The sequence below is a fragment of the Aspergillus pseudonomiae genome, assembly GCF_009193645.1.
Source record: "Aspergillus pseudonomiae strain CBS 119388 unplaced genomic scaffold BDV37scaffold_31, whole genome shotgun sequence".
In the NCBI taxonomy this organism is placed as follows: domain Eukaryota; kingdom Fungi; phylum Ascomycota; class Eurotiomycetes; order Eurotiales; family Aspergillaceae; genus Aspergillus; species Aspergillus pseudonomiae.
Window position 1 is genome coordinate 154,986 of NW_022476023.1, and position 21,784 is coordinate 176,769.

The 21,784-nt window shown below is 51.2% G+C and overlaps 8 protein-coding genes across 8 annotated transcripts; 5 read left to right on the plus strand and 3 right to left on the minus strand.

Annotated features, from left to right (window-relative positions):
- Window positions 1-1,161: 1,161 nt before the first annotated feature.
- Window positions 1,162-2,960, plus strand: BDV37DRAFT_282894 (MDR family MFS transporter; the record flags this gene model as incomplete). The annotated part of the gene is made up of 4 exons (XM_032087153.1): window positions 1,162-1,446; window positions 1,509-1,668; window positions 1,720-1,849; window positions 1,907-2,960. The coding sequence occupies 4 exons, from the start codon at window positions 1,162-1,164 to the stop codon at window positions 2,958-2,960; spliced, it is 1,629 nt and encodes a 542-aa protein (XP_031941666.1).
- Window positions 2,961-3,172: 212 nt separating this feature from the next.
- BDV37DRAFT_115545 (purple acid phosphatase family protein) lies at window positions 3,173-5,262 on the minus strand. The gene is made up of 2 exons (XM_032078464.1): window positions 4,767-5,262; window positions 3,173-4,711 (listed from the first exon to the last, which is right to left on the minus strand). Exons 1-2 carry the CDS (start codon window positions 4,900-4,902, stop codon window positions 3,345-3,347), a joined length of 1,503 nt encoding a protein of 500 aa, XP_031941667.1. The 5' UTR covers window positions 4,903-5,262; the 3' UTR covers window positions 3,173-3,344.
- A 360-nt stretch (window positions 5,263-5,622) lies between these two features.
- Window positions 5,623-9,593, minus strand: BDV37DRAFT_271446 (uncharacterized protein; the record flags this gene model as incomplete). The annotated part of the gene is made up of 8 exons (XM_032084719.1): window positions 5,623-6,147; window positions 6,426-6,587; window positions 6,885-7,374; window positions 7,479-7,534; window positions 8,072-8,214; window positions 8,269-8,779; window positions 8,854-9,113; window positions 9,485-9,593. The coding sequence occupies 8 exons, from the start codon at window positions 9,591-9,593 to the stop codon at window positions 5,623-5,625; spliced, it is 2,256 nt and encodes a 751-aa protein (XP_031941668.1).
- A 164-nt stretch (window positions 9,594-9,757) lies between these two features.
- On the plus strand, window positions 9,758-11,787 carry BDV37DRAFT_247719 (thioesterase family protein). The gene has a single exon (XM_032081901.1). It carries the CDS (start codon window positions 10,237-10,239, stop codon window positions 11,188-11,190), a length of 954 nt encoding a protein of 317 aa, XP_031941669.1. The 5' UTR covers window positions 9,758-10,236; the 3' UTR covers window positions 11,191-11,787.
- A 114-nt stretch (window positions 11,788-11,901) lies between these two features.
- On the plus strand, window positions 11,902-12,930 carry BDV37DRAFT_247720 (DUF2985 domain-containing protein). Its single transcript, XM_032081902.1, has one exon. It carries the CDS (start codon window positions 11,996-11,998, stop codon window positions 12,662-12,664), a length of 669 nt encoding a protein of 222 aa, XP_031941670.1. The 5' UTR covers window positions 11,902-11,995; the 3' UTR covers window positions 12,665-12,930.
- Window positions 12,931-15,309, plus strand: BDV37DRAFT_247721 (Zn(II)2Cys6 transcription factor). Its single transcript, XM_032081903.1, has one exon. The coding sequence runs from the start codon at window positions 13,131-13,133 to the stop codon at window positions 14,955-14,957; it is 1,827 nt and encodes a 608-aa protein (XP_031941671.1). The 5' UTR covers window positions 12,931-13,130; the 3' UTR covers window positions 14,958-15,309.
- A 519-nt stretch (window positions 15,310-15,828) lies between these two features.
- BDV37DRAFT_271449 (FAD-dependent oxidoreductase) lies at window positions 15,829-17,146 on the plus strand (the record flags this gene model as incomplete). Its single annotated transcript, XM_032084720.1, has 3 exons — window positions 15,829-16,124; window positions 16,180-16,813; window positions 16,931-17,146. 3 exons carry the CDS (start codon window positions 15,829-15,831, stop codon window positions 17,144-17,146), a joined length of 1,146 nt encoding a protein of 381 aa, XP_031941672.1.
- A 566-nt stretch (window positions 17,147-17,712) lies between these two features.
- Window positions 17,713-20,528, minus strand: BDV37DRAFT_294017 (Six-hairpin glycosidase-like protein). Its single transcript, XM_032089553.1, has 3 exons — window positions 19,555-20,528; window positions 19,284-19,489; window positions 17,713-19,253 (listed from the first exon to the last, which is right to left on the minus strand). The coding sequence occupies exons 1-3, from the start codon at window positions 20,287-20,289 to the stop codon at window positions 17,738-17,740; spliced, it is 2,457 nt and encodes an 818-aa protein (XP_031941673.1). The 5' UTR covers window positions 20,290-20,528; the 3' UTR covers window positions 17,713-17,737.
- Window positions 20,529-21,784: the final 1,256 nt, after the last annotated feature.

Here is a 21,784-nt window from a genome sequence, read left to right on the forward strand (position 1 = left end):
ATGCTTCCTACCGATGAAGTATTGAGAGTGGTAGACCGACCTTGCGTTAAGAGATTCTACACTCTGGAATATATTGACAATGTGTCGCCAGCCTCAATCTCTATATATTAGCATCGCCCACGATTGACCTTAAGGTTGATCTTGTTCTATGTATGGTTCAGCCTTGTTCACCCAGAGTCGGAAGCACAAGTACATCGCATTTGTGGTATGCTTGACTGAGTCTATTATGTCGCCATCACAAAAGGGGAGCAGTGCCTCTTGCACGATTTGTCACTGACCAGTCCAACAGAAGATCCACACAAGGCATGGGGCGTTCTTCAGATCGCGAAGCGCTGAGGCGTGTCCCCTCGTGTGGAAGAGCGTGATATTAGGGCGTCAAGGTGCTTCGTATTATGCAATCCTTAGCTCGCTTTGACACGGAATGCACCGGTAAAGTGACGGTAACACGGTGACTCAATTGCGATAGGAGGCTCATGCTTAAACGAGCTTCTTTTGCTTTCCTTCCTCCGGTAAGCCTTACAAATCCACTTTAATTAAGCCTATGTCGCCATTCCCAGATTTCCCGCACTTGGCATATGTGCCCGCGTCTCATCGGATCGCATAATAGCATCACAGTCCCTGTTGTGGCTGTGTATTTGTACTGTCTATAGGCCCATTAATACGCCCTTTGGCTGGACGTAACTCCCAAAGCGAGCGTGGCACACATGGCGGATAGTTGAAGCTGAGACAGAATCGACGAGCCTCTCGGACAATTCTGACTCACTGGAGACATGGCTTTCTTTTTCATCCTGCAGAACGGGACGCACTCACAATAAACTTGAAGCTATTCGAACAAGCCTCCCGCATGATTGGTTCATCCATCCTTTCGACCTCGTATTCGGAACTTGCAGCCCAAATGGCTATCTCCAGATGCAATCTTCATAGAGTTTTTGTCGGTCGCATTGAGGCCCGAATGTCCGACTGATCACCACTCGTCTGGGACGTTCCCGTCTTGCTGTTCTTGTACCTGAGCAGGTTGAGCCTATAAATCCCCTATAATGCACAATAACGATTCACTGCTGAATAATTGTTCGTTCGAGTAATTTCAACTGAGCGACCTATTCTTCCGTCCAGGACAATCCCATATATGTATCGAACTTGAAAGCCAGCAGACATTGCACGATGACAGTAGTGGAAAAGTCGGACCTTGAAGGCTCGACGGAGAAGCCTGACACAGAAGTAAGAGAGACTGAGTATCCGGGCATCACAAAGGTTATAGTGATCATCCTTGCCCTCTACCTGGCTATTTTCTTGGTTGCCCTCGACCAGACAATCATTGGTGTAGCAATTCCGAAGATCACCGATCAGTTCAAGAGCATCGAAGACATTGCCTGGTATGGTAGTGCCTATTTCTTGACATCAACTGCATTGCAGCCATCCTACGGCAGGATCTATAAGATATTCAGTGTTAGGACCCCGTTGCTATAGTTCACTAATCTATGACCCGGGGCTGACATCCAATCGCTCAGGTCAAATGGGGCTTTCTGATCGCTGTTCTCATCTTTGAGATTGGGTCACTCATCTGCGCCGTTGCACCCAGTAGCACCGTGTTGATTGTTGGAAGAGCTGTGGCAGGCATCGGTGTTGCTGGTATCTTCTCTGGGGCCCTGGTAATTATATCAATGACAGGTACGCTACCCGATGTCTACTTCCTCATACTGCAGTAGCTCATCTGCACAGTTCCACTGCCCAAGAGACCCCTTGTATTTGGCATGTTCGGCATGGTATGGGGAGTTGCTTCAATTGCTGGGCCATTACTCGGAGGTGCATTCACCGACGGTGTGTCATGGAGATGGTGCTTCTATATCAAGTGAGCCCTACACAAGTTTCAAACGGGCCTCAGGCTAGTTTCTCTAACGAGCTGCAGTCTTCCCATTGGCGGTCTTTCCATTGCCGTTATCATCTTCATCCTACGAGTTCCCAGCAAGAGCGAGTTCTCAGGTACGCCGGTCCTCGACCGGATCAAACAGCTAGATCTTATCGGCGCCAGTCTTCTCATTCCGGCCATTGTGTGCCTCCTGCTAGCGCTACAATGGGGAGGAAATAAATACCCGTGGAACAGCTCGCGTGTGATCGGGCTCTTTGTCGGCTTTGGACTTATGATCATCATTTTCGCCTTCTCGCAGATCAAGTTAGGCGACCGCGCTACACTTCCCCCGGGGATCCTGAAGCAGCGGTCAGTGTTATCTGCGACTATGTTCGCCTTGTTCTTCGGCGGTGGATTCTTCCTTCTCGTCTACTATGTTCCGATCTTCTTCCAAAGCGTGAAAGGATCGTCCGCCATGAAATCGGGGATTCAGCTTCTTCCCATGATGCTGGCAACCGTCGTCTCATCCGTCCTCGTCGGTGGATTCGTAACGGCTGCAGGCTACTATACCCCGTTTTTGATCGGTAGTACCGCTATTGCAGCCATTGGTATAGGTCTTGTCACTACGTACTCTGTGGACATCGCGACCGGTAAATGGATTGGCTATCAGATTCTCGTCGGCGCGGGAGTCGGTGCTGGTTTCCAGATCCCCATGACGGCGGTTCAGACTGTTCTCCCACCCGAAGATATCCCCGTCGGCACCGCTGCCGTGATGTTCTTCCAAACCCTGGGAGGCGCGCTCTTTATTGCTGTCGGGCAATCGGTCTTTCAAAACGGGTTGATCGACGGGATTCGCGAGTACGCGCCTACCGTGGACCCGCGTGCCATTGTCGGTGCCGGAGCGACGGAAATGCGACATGTCCTGGCAGCCTTGGGGCAACTGGATCAGCTTGATGCTGTGATTAGGGCGTATATGAGTGGGCTTCGCGACGCATACCGTGTCAGTCTGGCACTGGCCCTGGTGGCCTTGGTAGCTAGTTGCTTTTTGGAATGGAAGAGTGTTAAGAAAACTGGCCAAGATAGTAAGAACGATGTGGCGGTTCCGGCGCTGTGATAGTTTGGATCTGTTTATCTTGAGTGTTTTGTGAGGTCTGGAGTCTTTTGTTCGGTTACTAATGTTGCTAGTGTGACCATGTTGGAGTAAAACCTGAGCCAAAATCAGTAGATATAGATCTTAATGTGTATAACTCTGCTCATCTCAAGCTTTCATTCCTTACATATGGAGAAATATGTACAATGAAATAATGAAATCGCATCAGTATGACAGGTGTAGTATGCAGGCATTAGAGATGTAAGTACTGAACAGGACGCAAGAAGAAGACGTTTGAAATTATGCATGATATACAATTGGGGCCAAAACATATCCTCCAAAGAGACCATGGTCTGACTGTGTCACACTAAGTTTCACACACCAACGAGAACACTGGTGAGCCCTATCTCACTGGACAACAAACTGCTCCTTGTGACTCTTATACAGCTTGCTCGAGTCGAGAACCTCTCCGGTGGAAGAGCGGATAAAATCCACCTGGAGATTGTTTGCGTCAAGGATGCGGAGAGTGCTGTAACTATAGTCATCGGCGTAAACGAACTCGGTGTATGACGGCTTGGAGCCAACCGAGCTCAGACCTTCGATGTTGCCAGCACCACCAGCGACAATATACATAGGAGCCGCTGGATCATTCATACCGTTGGGATCTGCCGTGTTTTTGTAGACCGGCAAAAAACGTTGAGAGTTGTGCACGTGGCCAAACACTCCGAGATCAACACCGTACCTATAAAATAGTTCTTCGAAGGCTTCTTGGCACGGCTTGCAGATGTTGGAGCTGAGGCCGGTCGAGTACCACGGCCTGTGCCCGGCAACAATCACCCAGGGCGTCACAGACCGGTCGACACTGGCAAGGTCTGCCTCGAGAAATGCCAGTTGTTGGCCATCTTGGCCAAACGGGCCACTATTGAGTTTGGCCGATCCATCCTGTCCATCGGGGGCCGAGGGGAAGTCCGTCTCGGTATTGATCATGACAACATGAACCATTCCGTACTCGAATGAGTACCAGAATGGTGGCTGAGCGAGACTCCGAGCTTTTAAGGCCAGCTTTTGGGCCGTGCTGTTCGAGGACGAGGAAGTAAAGGCACTAGGCATGGTCTCGTCATACCGATGCATGTACGCAGTGAAATTACGCTGTCCCAGAGGGCAGAGACCAGTTGTAAAGGGGATCTCGCCACAGGCTGCCTCATGGTTTCCTGGCGAAACCAAATACGGCTTGCGTCCACTAATCGGGGCCAGCTGGTCATAGAACTGCTCCAGGATGGCCTGGTAGGCATCTTTGCCATCCAATAGATTTTTCGGCTTGAGGTACCAATCATCGGCGTAGGCAAAATCGCCGGGATGAATGATGAATTCATAGTCATCGACGGTGTCAGCTAAGCGGCCAATGGTGGTATGGTTCAGCGCTGGGTCAATCGATGGAATACTGCTCTTCTTAGCGTTGTTGGAGGTTATAGTATAGCCGTCCTTTCCAAAGACCCCAAGATCGATGACTACATCGAGGTTGAAAGGCGTGGTATCGCCAGGACTGCGAGGACTGAGGAAGTGATCCACACTGGAATTCGTGGAAACAATTTTATAGTAGTATGTTGTTGCTGGAGTCAACCCTGTGAGGACAACCGCATTGGAATAAGTTCGAGAGGTTGCGTATGTCGACGAGGTCGAAGAGCAAGCCTGCGCGTCGAGCTTGGCCTCGGAAGTACCATATTGGACACAGCTTTGGTTTAGTTTCTCATAGGTGTTCCAACCTACCGAGACGGCTATACCCGGAGGTTAATCGTGATTGCGCTTTAGAGAGAAAACAAATTAGCTCACCATTTGGACCATAGATCGCAAGACGTTGTTGATACGGGGTCGTCAAGTCCTCTGGAATTGGTGGATAACTAACCGCTGCCAGGGCAGTGCCCATTAGCAGTGGCAGCACTTGGCCGAATGACTGCAAGTTGAACATAATCAATGATAAATCTCAGTAACCAAAAAGCTATTCACCGTAAAATACAGGGAAGACCGAAAGAATGATGAGGCGAGGGATATGGGCCACAGACCTATTCCACCATATCTCAGGAACAAACCCAGGGCTTATAAGGGCAAACAATCAGACCATGCACGTGCAGTGAAATATTCTGTCCTGGTCTCTTCACGTTCTATCGCATGTCCATAGCCTGGCAGTACGACCTTCATGCATATCCTTTTCCCCTTTGGTGTTTAGAGCCGACACTACTCAACGAAGTGGATCCCCATCGAGAGCCCTAAACGGACGAAGATCGGACGCACGTGCGGTGATGGTGGCACCTTAACGCTCTCTGATATCGTCTGCTACTTTCCCCTTTGCAGGTGTCCGTCCATCGATTTAAATGACATTAGCAATCAGATGAGCTGATCAATGCATCCGGGAGATTTGGACCTCGGCAACCTCCACTATCCTGCGTAAGCAACCCTACGCTATTGGGAATCAACAGCAAGGAAAGATCCACGGACAAAGCTCGATAACTGCTAGAAAGGCATTGGGCTAGGCCGAACTGGCCTTCGGATCGGACGGAAGCGCTCCAAGGCTTTTTCTCTCCGAAAGTCTACCGAAAGGTAGCACCCTACAGTGCTCCCAATGGTCGCGAGCCGGCTAGTGGGGGTTGCATTTCCGTTGCATGATCCTCCACATACCTTGCTTTGAATATCACACAGCATAGCGAAATGCTGGATGTCGACTACTCAGCTCTAGTTGCTCCTCAGGCCCCAATCCTTCCAGCACACGATCTCGCTTTCCCATCTCTCTGACGCGGTTCTCCCATTTGATATATACCATCAAGCCAATGCAAATCGCCCAACTTCCAAATAAAAAAGAAAACATGATGGTATGACCCGTGCGGTAGCTCGGCGCATCCCCTGGTAAATAGACCCACGGTGCGAGAATCCCGCCCAGCGACCCGACGGCGAAGACTAGACCCGACGATGCCGCTTTGACGGTCGGTGTCGCGGCATTATTAACGGCCCAGGCCAGCCAGAGAGGCAGAAAGCTGTAGATGCCTGGCGCCGCAAGGTATAAGGCTCCGTACTTGGCACCCGGCATAGAAGCCGGGAGGAACTCGAGCAGGCCCATGCCAGCGATTCCGAACGGAATGGTAACAAAGATCACCCAGCCCCGGTTTTCATAACGGTCAGAGATGTAGCCGACCACGATGGATATCGCACAGGCGGCAGCCTAACACTCTACTTGATCAGTCACCGCGGTCTGCGTGAGATTGTAATGGAACCATGAGACATACGTAAGGTCCAACTGATAACAGCTGAGCTAGCTCCTTGGTATAACCCATGGCGCTGATTATAGATGGTGAAAACAGGGAGAAGGATTGAGCGCAAGTGCTGTCAGGCTGCTTGAGCAAAGAGTCCACCGGTTTGATCGCGGTAGATGACTTACTTTCCAAAGAAGAACCCGAAGGCGCAGAATATAACCGGCGGCGTAGTCAACCCCTGGACAACATGGCGGAACTTAGTCTGCGAATGTTCAGTTGTTCCAGCAGAGTCGATGCGCATCCTATCCACGGCGACGCGTTTTTGGGATTCTGTTAAGAACCGCGCGCTTTCTGGGCCACTTGGGATGCAGATGAACGCGATGACCGCGAGAATGATGGACACCAAGCCCTGGGGTACTGTTAGATATTCCCGTGAAGGAAGAGAGCTACCCACCTCGAAGAAAAAAATGTTTCTCCATGTATGAATGAGACCCCAGGGTGGAATCTTAGACAGTCCGATCGCTAAGAGACCACCGAAAGCACCGCTCGCTGAAGACGCAGAGATATAAATGCTTGTTCGGACACCTAATTCATGCCGGCGGTAACTGCATTGTCGGGATCCGCTAGCAAGAGACGAAAAGGGCCAGGGGACTTACAATAAAGCCAACATGAAGACCAATCCGGGGGAAATACCACCTTCAAAGACCCCCAAGAGGAAGCGACATGTGTACAGGCCGCCTTTCTGCTCCACCAGCGAGGTGAGCATCGTAATGATGCCAAAGCAAAGCACAAGGGTAGGGATATAGATATGTCCCCCAACGATTTTGCACAGAATGTTTGAAGGTAACTCCACAATGCAATACGACACGAAAAGACACATCAGCGCAATGTTGAAGCGTAGTCCGAATAACCCCAGGTCCTTTTCTAGTCCCAGTAAACGCGCGTTGCCGATATTAACGCGATCTATGAAACTGAACAGATTGATGACAGTGAAAAGAGCTAGCAGTCGCATGTCGAACTTGCGCACGACAGTCTGGGATTCCTTTTCATCCCATAGAATGCGCTCGTCTGTCGCACCTAACACGACCTTCGTGTCCTCGATAGTCTCCTGTTGCGCGTCCCCACCTGCCTCTTGATCTTTCAAATCCATCATTTTCGACCCCAGTGATGAACAAATACACTGATTTAGGTACCATCTACAATTCTGTCATGTTTTTGGGTGGGTACCTTATATATACTGCGAAGAAGGGTGATTTTAGGGAGAAAGTTGAGGTTGAGTCTGGATGGTACTAGTATTCACCCCTTGCGTTTGCTGCATGCATCCATCGAATCGGGTCCACCGAGGCCACGGAGCCCCTGCACGTGAGCAGTAACAATAAAAACAACAATAAGTAGTAGTTAGTAGTCGTAGGAAGCGGTAGGGAGATTCCAACAGTGGAAGGTGTAGTTCATCTAAGCGGATCCTGAAGGGTATTGCAGTTGCTGGTCGTCCATTCGTATCGGCTAGCCTGGTCCAACATGGCATTAAACCAGGAAAATACTATAAGAGAGCCCCCTGTCGCCATTGCCACACGCGATATAGCCCTATATCACATATCCCGCTGGTCCAACGCGGGCACTACCACAGCTCGACATTCGCCGAATCCAAAATACCTACCGGTCTCTGGATGTAAGCACCACCCTTCCATGATGACCTCATCCCCATCTTCTAGATACTCAAGGCTGTCTATCTCCATACATGCTAATTTATTCTCGGGCAGGGCCCTTTCTAGAAGACAAGCCAGGCCGGACTTTTCGCCGACTCCATTGAGTCGCTGCACGTAGCATTAGCTAACGTACTAGTAGTTGATCCTATGGAGGGCAGCGACCATAAGAGCAGAAGATAGGACGTACATCGTTTGAGATAGTACCTGTGCCAAATATATCTCCCGTGGAGAGGCCTTCTCCCGCGCTCGCAAGATGGGCGAGTTGCTGATACGGCGTCCAATATAGATCTTTTAGGTTCGTGGAAGTAATGTGATATGTCTTCCCTTTTCCTGCTCAAGCAATTAGCGTGACTCTCACGGTGCAGGCCTAATGGGGACACCAACTCAATATCCTCGCGGACAGCTCAATATCCCACGTCGCATGTGAGTGGTCCCCTTTCCAGGCCAAATGGGATAAGGGTGGTGGGCTCTGCGGAATAGATACGGGGCACTCTACGGGCGACAGTGCATCGAGCGTGACGATCCATGGTGAGATCGTGGTTCCAAATCCTTTGCTATGAAACGGACCAAGAGGAGCCATTTCAAATCCTTGGATGTCCCTCGCCGACCAGTCATTCAAAATGACAAAACCAAAGACATGCTCTTTGGCGTTGCGTATGTCGAGGATCTGACCAGGCCGTAGAGGCTTCGACAAGAACACACCCATCTCGAGCTCGAAGTCGAGCCTCTTACTTCGTGACCACGTCGCCGGCGAGGATGCACCTGGTTCCGATATAACACCCCACGGTCGGCGGACAGGCTGTCCCGATACTCTAAGACTAGAGGTGCGGCCGTTGTAGACTGACGGAATGTAGTACCAGTTTGGATTGATCTCGAGGCCCATGATGTTTGAGCACTATGCATGCATATAGTCAGCCAGCGAGTCCTCCGCTCTCCCGAAAGGCAAGGCCAAGGAACATGGACACTTACATTTTTTGCATGCTCGAGCGAGCAGTAAAAGTCGGAGAAGTTCGCGGTCTCCATTGGCAAATGGTTCGTCACTTGCGACAAGCGAATGAAGTACTTCTCCTTATGGGCTTCAGTCGCGCCCTCAAGGAACCGAACCAGACGCGCTCTCACTTCGGCTTGCGTGGATTGAGGAGTTGATGCGAAGACATTCAGCACAGGCTTTGAGAAAGATGATGGGTCAAGCTCTACCATAGCAACATTGGCGGGGTGGCTATACCTGGCTGAAGGCACCGTCAATCATGCCTGGGATTGAGTTAAAGACCCCATCCCTCTGGAGGCGGCCAAGGTCGATGGCATAGTCCTCCCATGCAGTTGCACACCGCGGGGTTGGATCATCCGGCGTGGAGACCACTCCGTATGGCAGATTCTCGAGGGGAAATGGGGTTATGGTTTTCATCTTGACTGGTAGACGATATAGACTGAAAATGATAAATAGTGGTCCCTCAATGTGATGCGATGAGTTTTTGGAATGTATATGTTTGACCTAGAATTAGAGGGGCTGTATCTGAAATGCATTGGCGATCGGCAGCGACAACGCATGCATGCCGTACCGGATCTCGTGATCGGGGCTAGTCATGCTTAACCCGGATACGATAAATGGACATATTGTGTTGTTGACTATCTGGACACCAGAAGGCCCTGATCTTGGACTCTTTGCAATTCGAAGCCATCTTCTCATTCCAGTACGAGAGGATATACATCCTTACAACTTAGTTTCGGAATGACTCCACCGTGGATCGATGCTAGAGAACTACGACGGATGGGGTTAGCGTAGTTAGTGCTCAATACAGACTAGTGCCAGTTGTCGCGAATTGCCGAGGTCTACGGAAATATATACAATGCAACGACAATATCCAACTGTCTGGATGTCTTCCAGCTTTTCACATTGCACGATATCTCCTTCGATTTCTGTTCTATTTCCGCCCTCCTTTATTTCATGTCCTACTTGATGGATCTTCGATTCCCTTGTTTGACGGTCCCACGTGGTCCCACGTGATGGCCTATCTTATTGCCGAGGTTGCATGGACGGAAGTGTGGATATGCGACTAATCCATCCTCCCATTTGATTCCTCAAAGCGAACTTCGGTTGGCTAAACAGGCAAATCTATCGCCATGCAAATAAGACAGAAAAAGAAAAGCAGGATGGGTCCCTGTTCCTCAACTGCGCCTATTCATCGACTGCACTGCGCAACAGATACTATATAGAAATGTCACCTCCACATTCCGAACTCTTCGAGGAAGCGATCAAGGTCACTCCTCTGACTTCGCATACATACTCGGCGCATTTACACAAGGACTGGTGTATCGGAAATGGTAACTTGAAATGTTTCCTTTGGTTCGTGCATGATCATCATTAACCTCGATTTAGTCCCCCATGGAGGTTATACGGCAGCCATCCTCTACCGCCTGGCCACCACGCATTTCGCTCGATCCGATGCGTCGCCCTACCGATCTAAACCCGTCCTACCGATCTCCTTTCAATTAACCTTTGTACGGGCGACACAAGTCGGACCGGCCACGTTATCCGTTGAAGACGTCAAATTCGGCGCGCGAACGAGTACTATTCAAGTAACGCTTTCGCAGGATGCAGCGTCCAAAGGACCGCAAACTAAAGCGGTGGGATACATAACGGTCAGTCCGGCGGAGGCAGATCAGGAAGGCCCTGTGGTGAGCGGGAATTCGACCCTGCAGCCAATCCCACCGCCAGGTTCAAAACCGGACGGCGGGATCGATTTTGCTACCCTGGCGGAACAGGGTAGAGATGGTCCATGGACACGATTCCCCGCAATTCCCGCAATGGCAGTCTCTCAGCATTTGGAGCTCTTTGGAGCTCTACCGCCATCCACTGTGCAGGAGCGCATCAATACCACCGTGGATCAGTGGGCGCGGTTTCGTCCCGGTGGCCAGACTCCTGCCCGATGGACAGACGAGGCGGTAATGTGCTTACTCGATCTGTTTCCGATGGCGTTGGATAGACTGGGTGCCATGGCAACCTCCGCCTGGGCTAGCACCCACGACCCAGAAGACAAACAGAGCCGTCCACCGGGTCCCTTCTGGTTCCCTACGGTGGCTTTCAACGTGGATTTAAAAAAATCCCTCCCTCCCGACGGAGCTGGCTGGTTACATAGCCGTGTGGTCACAAAATCCTTTCGCGCCGGACGGGCTGACCTTGGCGTGGAGATCTTTGACCAGAATGGAGAGTTGGTCGCCATCAGCTCCCAGGTTTGTATGGTGGTCGGATACGAGCGAAATTTGAAGAATGGGAAGCGCACCCAGCCGGCGCAAGGGAAATTGTAAAGTAAGTAGATTAGACAATAGATGTGCTAGATACCACGCTAGAATGATCTCACTTTTGCCGCCTTATCATCACGTATTTGGTTGAGGATTCTCACTCTTATCCTTCGAGACCATCATGTTCGTGCGGTAGACACAAGACAGACGATCGCACAACTTCCATGGTGTAGGACGACCCATGCAACAGACTTCGGAGAAAACAAGAACAAACAAATTTTAAGTGAATATCTGTCAAATTTCCGCCAAGGCTTCACTTATGGCTTCGACGTGGTGTTGGTGTTGGCCACGTCGAAGGAACCCACTTGGGGGTAAAAAAAGAAACGGTGGTCCATGCTGTCGATTCGTATTCGTACCCGCTGCCAAATCGGTCCATCTGAGCCATCATGCAGGCAACAGGACCATCTTTTATCTTCTGCAGAATGTGCAGACATCTTCTGGACCTTTTGAAATCCGAATGTCCCATATTATTTGTGTTTCTGCCATATCTTACAAGGCAGATACATCATGACCATCATCCGGTTAACAATTCCTTCCCTGCAGGCTTATGAAGTTGTCAGCCTTCAGAGGACACAAGATGAATTACTGGAGTCAGGGTTGAAGACCAAGGAAGAACGTAGTGCAGCCTTCGAGGTAAAACGGGATAGGGGTCTCAGAAAGAGCTGGGTTCATTCTTACAATCGAGTACGTCGCATGGTAGAAGTGCCGTACATTGGCTGATCGTTGAGCATAGATACAGAATAAGACTGATGAAGCCACACAGTCTTCTGACAGCTTCTGGACAACGTCCGCTCGTCCGCTCGTGCGTTGGATGCTCACGCCCATGGGTATCTTGACCACGATCTACGCATTGAATATTGTTGCCTGGGGAGGCATGCTGTTCCTCCTGATGTGCAATGCAGCGCCGGCGATGTGTCACCCTGACTGCGACAGCCTTGACTCGTCGCGCCGAGTCTGGATCGAGATCGACTCTCAAATCCTGAACGCCCTTTTCTGTGTGACGGGATTTGGGCTGGCGCCCTGGCGCATGCGCGACCTATATTTCTGGGGGCTATGGCGACTAAGTCGATCGGAACGAACTCGTCAAAGAGGGCTCGTTCATCTGGCAGACATCCATTCTAGTTGGTTCCTTCGGCCTCGGGAGGTGATGGAAATGCTGCCCAGTGCATCTTCTTCCACCAAACTAGACGTACCACATCTCAAACCAACTCCGCTCTGGAAGATGGACGTCGTGGTTTGGGGCAACATGCTCAACACCGTCTTCCAGATTTGTCTCGCCTTATGTATGTGGACGATGAATCGATTGAATCGGCCGAGCTGGACGACTGGTCTTTTCGTTGCCCTGGCCTGCCTCGTCGTCGGCTTCGCAGGGGTGGTGACATGGTTGGAGCAAAGGCGAATCGAGAACAATCCCATTCACGAAGCGGTCTCGGTGACAGCTGAAGGCCCCACGGATGCTAAGCCTCCGTCTGGGCCGTGAGCAGCATTAAAAAGGTACCGAACCCGGACGTCCATGCTGTGTGTCTTGGCGCTGCTCTCACGTTGCAATGCGGTGGGGCACCAGTTAGTGTCTTACTATCTTCTAGTCCGAGCACCGACGTACGTGTCTCCACTCGGTTACTGGGGGCCGTTTCAGAAGTTGTAGCTGGACACAGGCCCTCTAGGTGGAGTGATGGGGGTATCCTGGACGTTGGAGAACGGGGAGATACAAGTGTGGCCACCAGGTACGGATTGGGGAGAGGCACAAGAAATCAAGCCAGAGTAAAAGGAAAGTCAAAGAAAGAGAACATCAAGTGCAAGATCAGCGTTCCTGCTAGACTAAATGAACTAGTCACGGCTGACGGCTGACGGCTCGTTCCTCTTCGCCTGCGTTACTAGTCTGATTGGATGACAAGCCAGCTTCGACTGAGGCTGTGGAGTGGAATTCCGACTGTCAGCCTCATTGAATGCTGCGGCTGAGGTCGTCCCCCTTTTCCGCCGATCGGCCGTTGCCTAGATATATTCAGCTAAGGGTACGGTGCGTGGAGATCTCAGCCTTACGATCCGCTATGCTATCCACGACCACACCCACCCTCACCATGAAACCAACGCGTACAGATCGCCAAAGGGCAGGCGGGAAGCGATCACGAACGGGATGTCGTACCTGCAGAGCGCGTCATATCAAATGTGACGAGGCCCCGGGCTCGTGTCAAAACTGCACATCCAGCGGCCGACGCTGCGATGGCTATGATCTTTATCGGCTACCCGTCAAGGGGAGGACGGTGAAGGGCCCTACAACACAGGTCCAGGTGGAGATCCTCAATGGCTTTCGCTGGAAGATGACCTCGGACGAGCGGCGGTGCCTCTCATATTTCCAAAATCACACCATCCCCACCCTGCTCGGTCTTTTCGATTCAACCCTATGGGAAAAGCTGGTCTTTCAGATCTCTCAGTCTGAGCCAGCCGTATACCATGCGGTGGTCGCCCTCAGTGCGATTCACTACGACTCTGAAGCCAAGGGGATGCTGTTGCCCATGGACCAACCGCGAAATACATGGCATCAGTTCGCTCTGGAGCAGTTGAGCCGCGCTTTTAATCTGTTGACCAAGCGCCGCACATCCCAGGATCCTCGCTTCTGTAACGTCACCCTGGTCTGCTGCCTTCTGTTCGTGCTATCGGATCTGCTATGCGGACATTATGATAACGCATTCAGCCACCTCCAGAGTGGTATCCGTATCCTGCAAGGCCTCCAGGCTCACCGCCAACTGATCGCACCGACACCTCGGGAGGAGCTGGTCGAACAGAGCCTCGTCGCGGCATTTGCGCACTTGGATACCATGTCCACACATTTTGGGGTCGGAGGTCCGCTCCTATGTATTGAGAATGAACTGAGCGATCGTCACATTGATAGCGATTCGCTAATGCCCTTCCAAAGCCTCCAAGATGTCCTCCGTGTCTTTGAACCCTACTTCAGCATGGTATTTCAGTTTATTTCTCCCTGTATGTATCGCCCACCGGATCACATCGGTCCCGACTATGAGGCATTGCACCGACAACAGCTCGAAACCTGGTCCCATTTTAGCCAGTTCATACGGCAGTTCAAGCAATTTTACAGCAACATGTACAATCGCCTAAGTCGTGCAGAACAGAGAGGGGCCGACCTAGTAGACATATGGATCACAGGCTTATCGGTGGCGTTAAAAACATGCCTCGTCGGTGGAGACATCGCCGTCCTGGATTGTTATACCCCCGACTATCGGATGGTCGTCATCCTCACCGAAGCATTCCTCCAAAAGTATCCCGAGCGACCGAGTATCAGCATTCAATGTGGCATCATTCCTCCCCTCTTCCATACTGCGTTCGCTTGTCGGGATTACACGGTGCGGTGGCAAGCCATGGAACTGCTTTGGTACTGGCCACATCGCGAGGGGCCGTTCGATTCCAACTGGTGTGTTTCTTTGGCCTCTCAAACATTGAAATTGGAGCTGCAGACCTGTTTGGCGACGGGCCAGCTCCCCGATGACACGACTCCCATCGTCACCAATCGGGCGGGACAGCGTCTATCAGCCAAGGAACTTGTGGCCATAATGACGCACCATCAGCAAAAGATGCGCGTGTCTAGTACGAACAGGGCACGCGATGCATCTATGGTTGATGGTGAATGGTCTCCGCTGGACCTCCTTGAAAGCGTCAAATGTATGTCCCGTTGGTCCTGTGTACGAGCGTTCAACGCCTTCGCTGCTCAGATGGAAGCCTATTCCACCATCGCGGCTTGTTCAGCAGGTTGCGAATGAGCTCGTTCGTATAAGCCCTACTGGCAGCACCCGTAACGAGAGCTGCGCGGCCTGGCCACTAAGCATCAATTGACGCGCAAGCAGTCAGCTGTATTCCTTTCTTGCTCTCCTTGTTTCAAAGTCCAGCACTAAAATCGTAGTTCACACCCTCGATGTTACTGTGCAAGTCGTCCTGGAGCCCCAAGGCGCATAGTCGAGGCTTACCAGCTATCGAGCACACGGAGAGGCGTGGCCCGGGGAGGATAGAGTCGGGAAGAAGAGAAAGAAGGCGCTGCAGCAGGTTATGGCGCGTTGAGGGCTCCGGCGACACGGCGTATAAAGAAGAAAGAAGAAATATCCAGTTGCTTCCCTTTTGCTATTTTGTTTTCCCATAGAGAGATTCCTAGACCAAATTGAGTTCTGTTGAGTCATCATCCCTGGCCCCTGCTCCCTGATAGCTTCCCAGAGATATGCCCGTAAGGGCGATGATACTTGACTGATACTCTTGTAATCACATACGATAGCCACTAGTGAAGATCGTAGACGAAGCTGCCAATGGGATTGCATACTGAGGCGGCCCTTTGGGGCTATGTTGTGGACCGAGCACGTAGCTTTTCATCGTATCCATCTGATGTGGATCCGCTCGGGTCATCTAGAGGCGTAGTCAACCAACGGGGCTACAAGTACAAGTCACCAGGCATATTGTATCGCCTTAGCTCTGTTGTTTAGGCCACCCACCAAACCATTTAACAACCACCAAACTATTTAACGCCATGGATTCCTCGATCGCACAGTCGAAGACCTCGACTGAACGTATTGCACATCGGCGTCCAATCTCTGGCTATCTTAGTTGAAACTCCTCTGGCATCTGTTCGTGAAAAGAGTATCTCCAATGCCTCTCCGTCCCTGCAAGGTCCTAATCGTGGGGGGTGGGATCGCTGGTCTCTCCCTTGCGCTTATGCTGGAAAAGAATGCTGTGGACTATTTATTACTGGAGGCATACCCGAATATTGTGACAGAGGTTGGGGCTGGTATCTGCATGATGCCCAACGGTCTCCGAGTCCTTGATCAGCTGGGCTGCTATGAGGATTTACTCAGTCATACCCGGAATCCCGTCACGAGTGTAACCTGGCGAGATCTAGAGGGCAAGGCACTAGGGTCGGTGGATGGATCAACTATAAGTGAAAGGTATGCCTTGTATCCTCCGATCGGGGACTGGACTTTCGCTTATATTCCAAGATAGATATGGTTATCCCTATCTGTGGATGGACCGCAAGGCACTGCTCGAGGTTCTTTACAGTCGTATCTCAGACAAATCGAAGGTGTTGACGCAAAAGCGTATCGCAACGGTTCAATACAATGAGAACTGCGTCGAGGTCACCACGATAGATGGATCAAGATACAGCGGTGACATTCTTGTTGGAGCCGATGGGACGCACTCCTGTATCAGACAAGAAATGGTTCGCTTAGCAGAAACCCTCGGGCACCAGGACGATTATGGTGACGACGCTCCTGCAACCTATTCCTGCATCTTCGGCGTCTCAACTGGGGTTTCTGGAATCCCCTTAGGCTGTCTCGACTTTGTAGTAAACGAACAGTCCTCACACATCATCGGGAGTGGACCTGATAACCGGACGTACTGGTTTCTTATGGCGCACATGGGGCAAACATTCCACGGCGAAGATATCCCTCAATTAAGCAACAAAGAACAAGATGCCCTCGCGCAAAAACACTGGAATGACCACATTACGCCAGATGTGCGATTCTCAGATCTCTATAAGAACAGAATATCGACAATATACACCCCTATGCGTGAGTGCGTGGACAGACATTGGCACCTGAACAGAGTCATGCTCATTGGAGATGCCGTACATAAGGTAAGATCGCATGCTATGGCTCTTAAGAGACACTGCAAGTGGTGATGTAACTGACGAGTACTCTTGGTGACAGATGCTTCCTAGCATCGGGCAGGGAGGAAGCCAAGCAGTTGAGAGCGCAGCGGCGTTGACAAACAACCTCATGGAGGTCTTATCGCAACCGTCGTCTTTGGGTGCGCCGTCGACTACGGAACTTCACAGCATATTTCAGCAGGTCCAAGATATGCGCGCCCCAAGATTGTCCCAAATTATGCATATGGCCCACAGTCGGCAACAGATGGACGCGATGGAGACTCCGGAATTAAGAGATACTATTTTGAACAAGTTCCCTAAGTTATTACCAGGAATAGTGCTACAGCGATGGGACACGACCTTCCTCCCAGGGGTCTCGTTGACAATGCTTGACATTCCTGCTAGACCAAGAACACTGGCATTCCATGACGAGAGGCAGAAAGATGAAGGGTCTACCCAAGGAATGGCGAAGATATAGAGCGCATATAATTCGTTGGATACAGGTAGTGTGTTCTTATCAAAGTAGCTTGATAGAAGGAAGAAGAGTCAACTCCTTTACGTTCCAGCCCGTCAGATGCAAATCTCATTTCTCATCCTGAGACCTCCATATCAATTATATGTCGTGCTCTACCCCCGAGTCCCTGAGTGCGCAGTTAGAATCCAGCTTACAGCTGCCGCAAAGCCCAGCTATGTCTAGAGGGAAAGAAAGGAGACAATCTTTAACAATAAGACAAGAGGATTCACGACCGCAGTCAGAAGATGCAAATATTTACATCCATTGTATGGCTTCTGTCTGTCCGGCTGGCGACGATGATTCATGCATAGACGATTCTATGGTCGGTAGATGGGAAAATAAACATATCTGATGCTCTCATTGATAGAACAAGGTCACCCGAGTGGGCATACTACTACCTAGTGAATACCCACAGAGAAATTATAGGAAGCCTTACCAGAGAGCTGGATAGTCTTCCCCCGGAAGACAAATTGTCCCTCAGTAGAAGTGGGCGCCATGATGTTCGCATAAAGCTTACCATCCCGCACATGCCACTCAACGCTTAGTGACCCGTCAAAGGCAGTAACAACCTTGGCCTGGGCCCTCTTCAAGCCTATCTGGAAGCCTGTTTCAGGTGCAACGATCCACTTGCGGTATCCGAACCCGTCGGGCCCCGGGGCAGGGCGCAATCCTGCTGCCCACTCGGTCAAGACATATGTGGGCGCCCCACCCCAAGGGTGGCTGAGACTGGTGAACAGGCCAAGTCCCGGTTGCTGTGTTTGGGAGTTGACATATTCCCAGCTTGTTCCCACTGCAGTCCGATTCTGTGATTCATCGAGCGGAAGCATCACGCTCCAGAGCTTCTTGATTAACTCAAGACCCATGCTTGTAGCATTGGCCTGAAATAGAGCCGGAAGCAGGAAGCCATTAGTATTCGGGGAGATATTGACCGTGGGATCTGAGATAGACACATCAGAAGAGTCTTTGTAGCCAGGCCCCAGGCGCAGCCGTGATAGGGTAGCCAAGGAGCGTGCAGTCTGGTTAGAAGACGCCACCCCGGAGCTGATGCAGAATGCTGTACCGCTGACGGAGAAGTTTCCAATATCGTCCAGGGAGGAGCTGTATGCTCCCAGCTGACCGTTCCAGAGACGCCTGTTGACGGCATTCGCGATGGACTCTGCGACCTGCTGGTAGCGAGTAGCCGACTTGGTGTCTCCCAACGCAGTGGCCACTTCGGCGGCGCCAGTCAGCGCTTGCACACTGGCACAAGCGACAGCAGATCCACCATCTTGAGGGCCTATAAAGGCGCCAGCGTTGAAAGAGATAAGACCGGTGGTATTGTTGACTTTCCCAATTATCCAGTCGATCTGTTTTTTCCACTTCGGCCATGTGTGGTTTGCCCAAGAGAGGTCACCACTCCACTGTACAAAGTCATGAAAGGAAATCAATCCCAAGAGCTGGTAGTCTGACAGATAGTAGGAGCCAGTTGGTGCGAACGCATCCGGCGAGGCTTTCATATTGTATCCTATGCTGGGGGAGATAGCCAGCTCGCCATCCTCAATTTGCGAATCTAACAGGTACTGCAATGTCCCTCGAGCGTGATCGATTCTTGATGTGCTGACACCGAGAATTCGCGCTGTATGGATGAAGTCGCCTAGCCATACAAGCCGGTCGCGCTTTGGGCCGTCCAAGCAGAGACTCTCTTGATTTTCTTGAGTGCCATACTCCGCGAGAACATCCTTAGTCGTCAGTGAATTTGTGTACAAGGTAGACCCATTCCCAGTGTCATAGACGTTGACGTCTCTGAAGTACGCCGCATGGTCTTGGTATGCACCAAACCCAAAGGACCCTGAGAACTCCCCGGTTGCCAGCGGATATGCGGCCTGTGAGATGTTGAAGATTTGCGTATTGTTCAACGAGGCCGAAAGATAGCCACTGGGAGACAGTGCGACGGATACTCTGTACCAGGTGTTTTCGCGCACTGCGAACGGCACCTCGAACACATCTAGCACCCATGTTGTCAGGGTGGTCTGATTGACGAAGTCAACCCCGTAGGCAAGCGATATGGTGTTGGGCGGTGTTAGTGTTGTGTTCACATTCGCTAGTCGACTGGCTTCCGGAAGCTCGCCGGTGAGCAACATGGTGTACGCGCTACCAGCCATGGGTGATGCCTGTGTAGGTAAACGGATCAGTTGCATTCGATCATTATCCCGGGGTACCTCGCATAGTCACTTACAACAGACCACCAGCTACCTCCTTTCTGGATCATGGTCTCGAATTCCAGGGTGTAATTGGCAAATGCTGTTCCGTTGACTGACAGGGATGGGCGCACACTGCGCGCATATACGCCGTTCACCGGGTCGACTTCCCAGATTGCTTTCTGAGACTGTTTATCAACGCAGGCGGCTGTAGCAGCCCTCGCTCCTAGCTTCCAAATCTCATTCAAGACTTCATCATCGCAGGTGAACTGTCCAGGGAGATCCTCTGGTTCCACTGTGTCAATTGTCGCGTCGAAGCCAACCTGAGATAGTGTGACAGTCCCACCGGTCAACAAGCGAATGGACTGCCATCTTTGCCCACCTTGGATTAAGGAAGATGTGACCCTCCCAGTCCTGGTGATATTGAACGTCTCGACGCGGAAGGAGTTCCCCAGCTGATTGGCGAATGAGTAGGGGCCGTCACTGAAAGGGTGGTCTAGCCCGTTGAATTCTTCACTATACTTCACTTCGACTTGGACAGGCTGCGTGAGAGACGAAACAACGAGAAATGGATATCCCGCGCGCTCTGCGCCATAGTCTACAGTTGCCAGAGGAGACTGCGGATTGAGAACAAATGCAGCAAAATCGGTTGTGATCAGCTCAGGCTGATCGCCAACAGCCACGCCCACAGGGGTAAACGTATTCTCGCAAAATACAGGACTAGCCAACAACCCGGCACTGATTGTGCAGAAGAGACTTTGCTTGAGGACCATCGTCGCATACAGCTTCGTTCAGTCATTCGCGTTCATCGAAAAGTCCGCAACACTGCCCACATGGGGCGGATGACAATTGTCACTTAAGTTGGATTTCACCAGGCCTGTCGGTATAATTACCACCGACGCTTGCCCATAAAGTGGGTCTCATACATGGGGATTGTCTTGTATCATTTTAATCCCTTGGACTTGTTTTGCGGGGATGCCTGTGGGGTTATGATTCTGTCTGGGGAATGCCGAGAGGGAGTCCCGGGAGAACTTCGGCTGAAGACATGAGGCATCTTCATACGGCACTGTGAGTTGTCCCGAGAGAGATCTGCCCCGCTGTTTAAAGATTCCAGCAAGTAGATCCCCCTACGTGCTGCCGTCTATGAGAAATGCGAGCTGGTCACCAGCTCTTTCCAGACCCTAACTCCTATGCCTATCCTCGGGATCTCCGAATCGGCCCCACCAGCCAGTCATCGGAACAGTGCAAAAACCGGCGTCATTAGCTATGCGAGAATGCCGAATTATAATTCTTCTTCATGTTTCGGTTTAGTCTACAAGAATTACTCACGTATATATCCTCTCTAGGAACAGCCTTTCCCACTCTCGTCGCTCTGGATATCGTCCGTTCCGACCCGGTGTTACCCCTGCGCCTCTACACGTCCATCCACTAGTATGTTGAACTCGGAACGGTGAGGTCACATCATATCGCCGTGGAAGGAAACGGTCGGCGGGTTATGCGGTAGTCCCAGGCAGGCATAGGTGCGGCGCTATTAAATTACAAGATGTAACCTCGGCCGTGATTCAAGGGATGCGTTCCTGCCTCGGCCGGACAAGAATGATTGGAGGGGAATTTCTAGAGCCAGTGACCCCTGCAGATGAGGATCTGCAAGCCCGTGCAGACAGCGTGACACTGGCAGATGCTGTCACCTTCATGTCAACTGATACAGTCGTCTGCAATCCCCAGCCAAAGCCTATGTAGCAGCTAGTTGTACTGTGGTCTTGGGTGGTATTCGCGCGCTACAGGACTGAGCCGACTTTCTTCGATCGCAACAGAGAGTGGATCTATCGCAAGTGTCAATTTTAATCAGAAAGCCTAGCGTGGGCGGAAGGTGGAGGTCGCAGACAAGATGTGCGATATGTCCAAGTCTCCTGACAATGATGCTAATCCCGGTGATTGGATAAGTGCGCAGTCAAGGTTACGTCGCCTGGATCTTGGACAATCTGACAATAGGCTTTAGGCTTCATTGGGCTATACGGGATCGGCAGTAAGGGGAATGTGTGAGCATCTTCCTTCATGTCGCATTCGAGATAATCTCCACTCAGTGCTACTAAATGTGCGCCAAGTAGTGGAATGCGCCTAAAGCCCATCTAATCATCCTCTACGTCCTAAGCGAATGACACCATAGGCACGGGAAACCTCTGTGGGAAACTCACCAACTTCAGTTGATGCCTTCGATTTAGCATTCTAGTGAAGGGGGACACGTGCCTTTGTCTGTAGTGACCACGA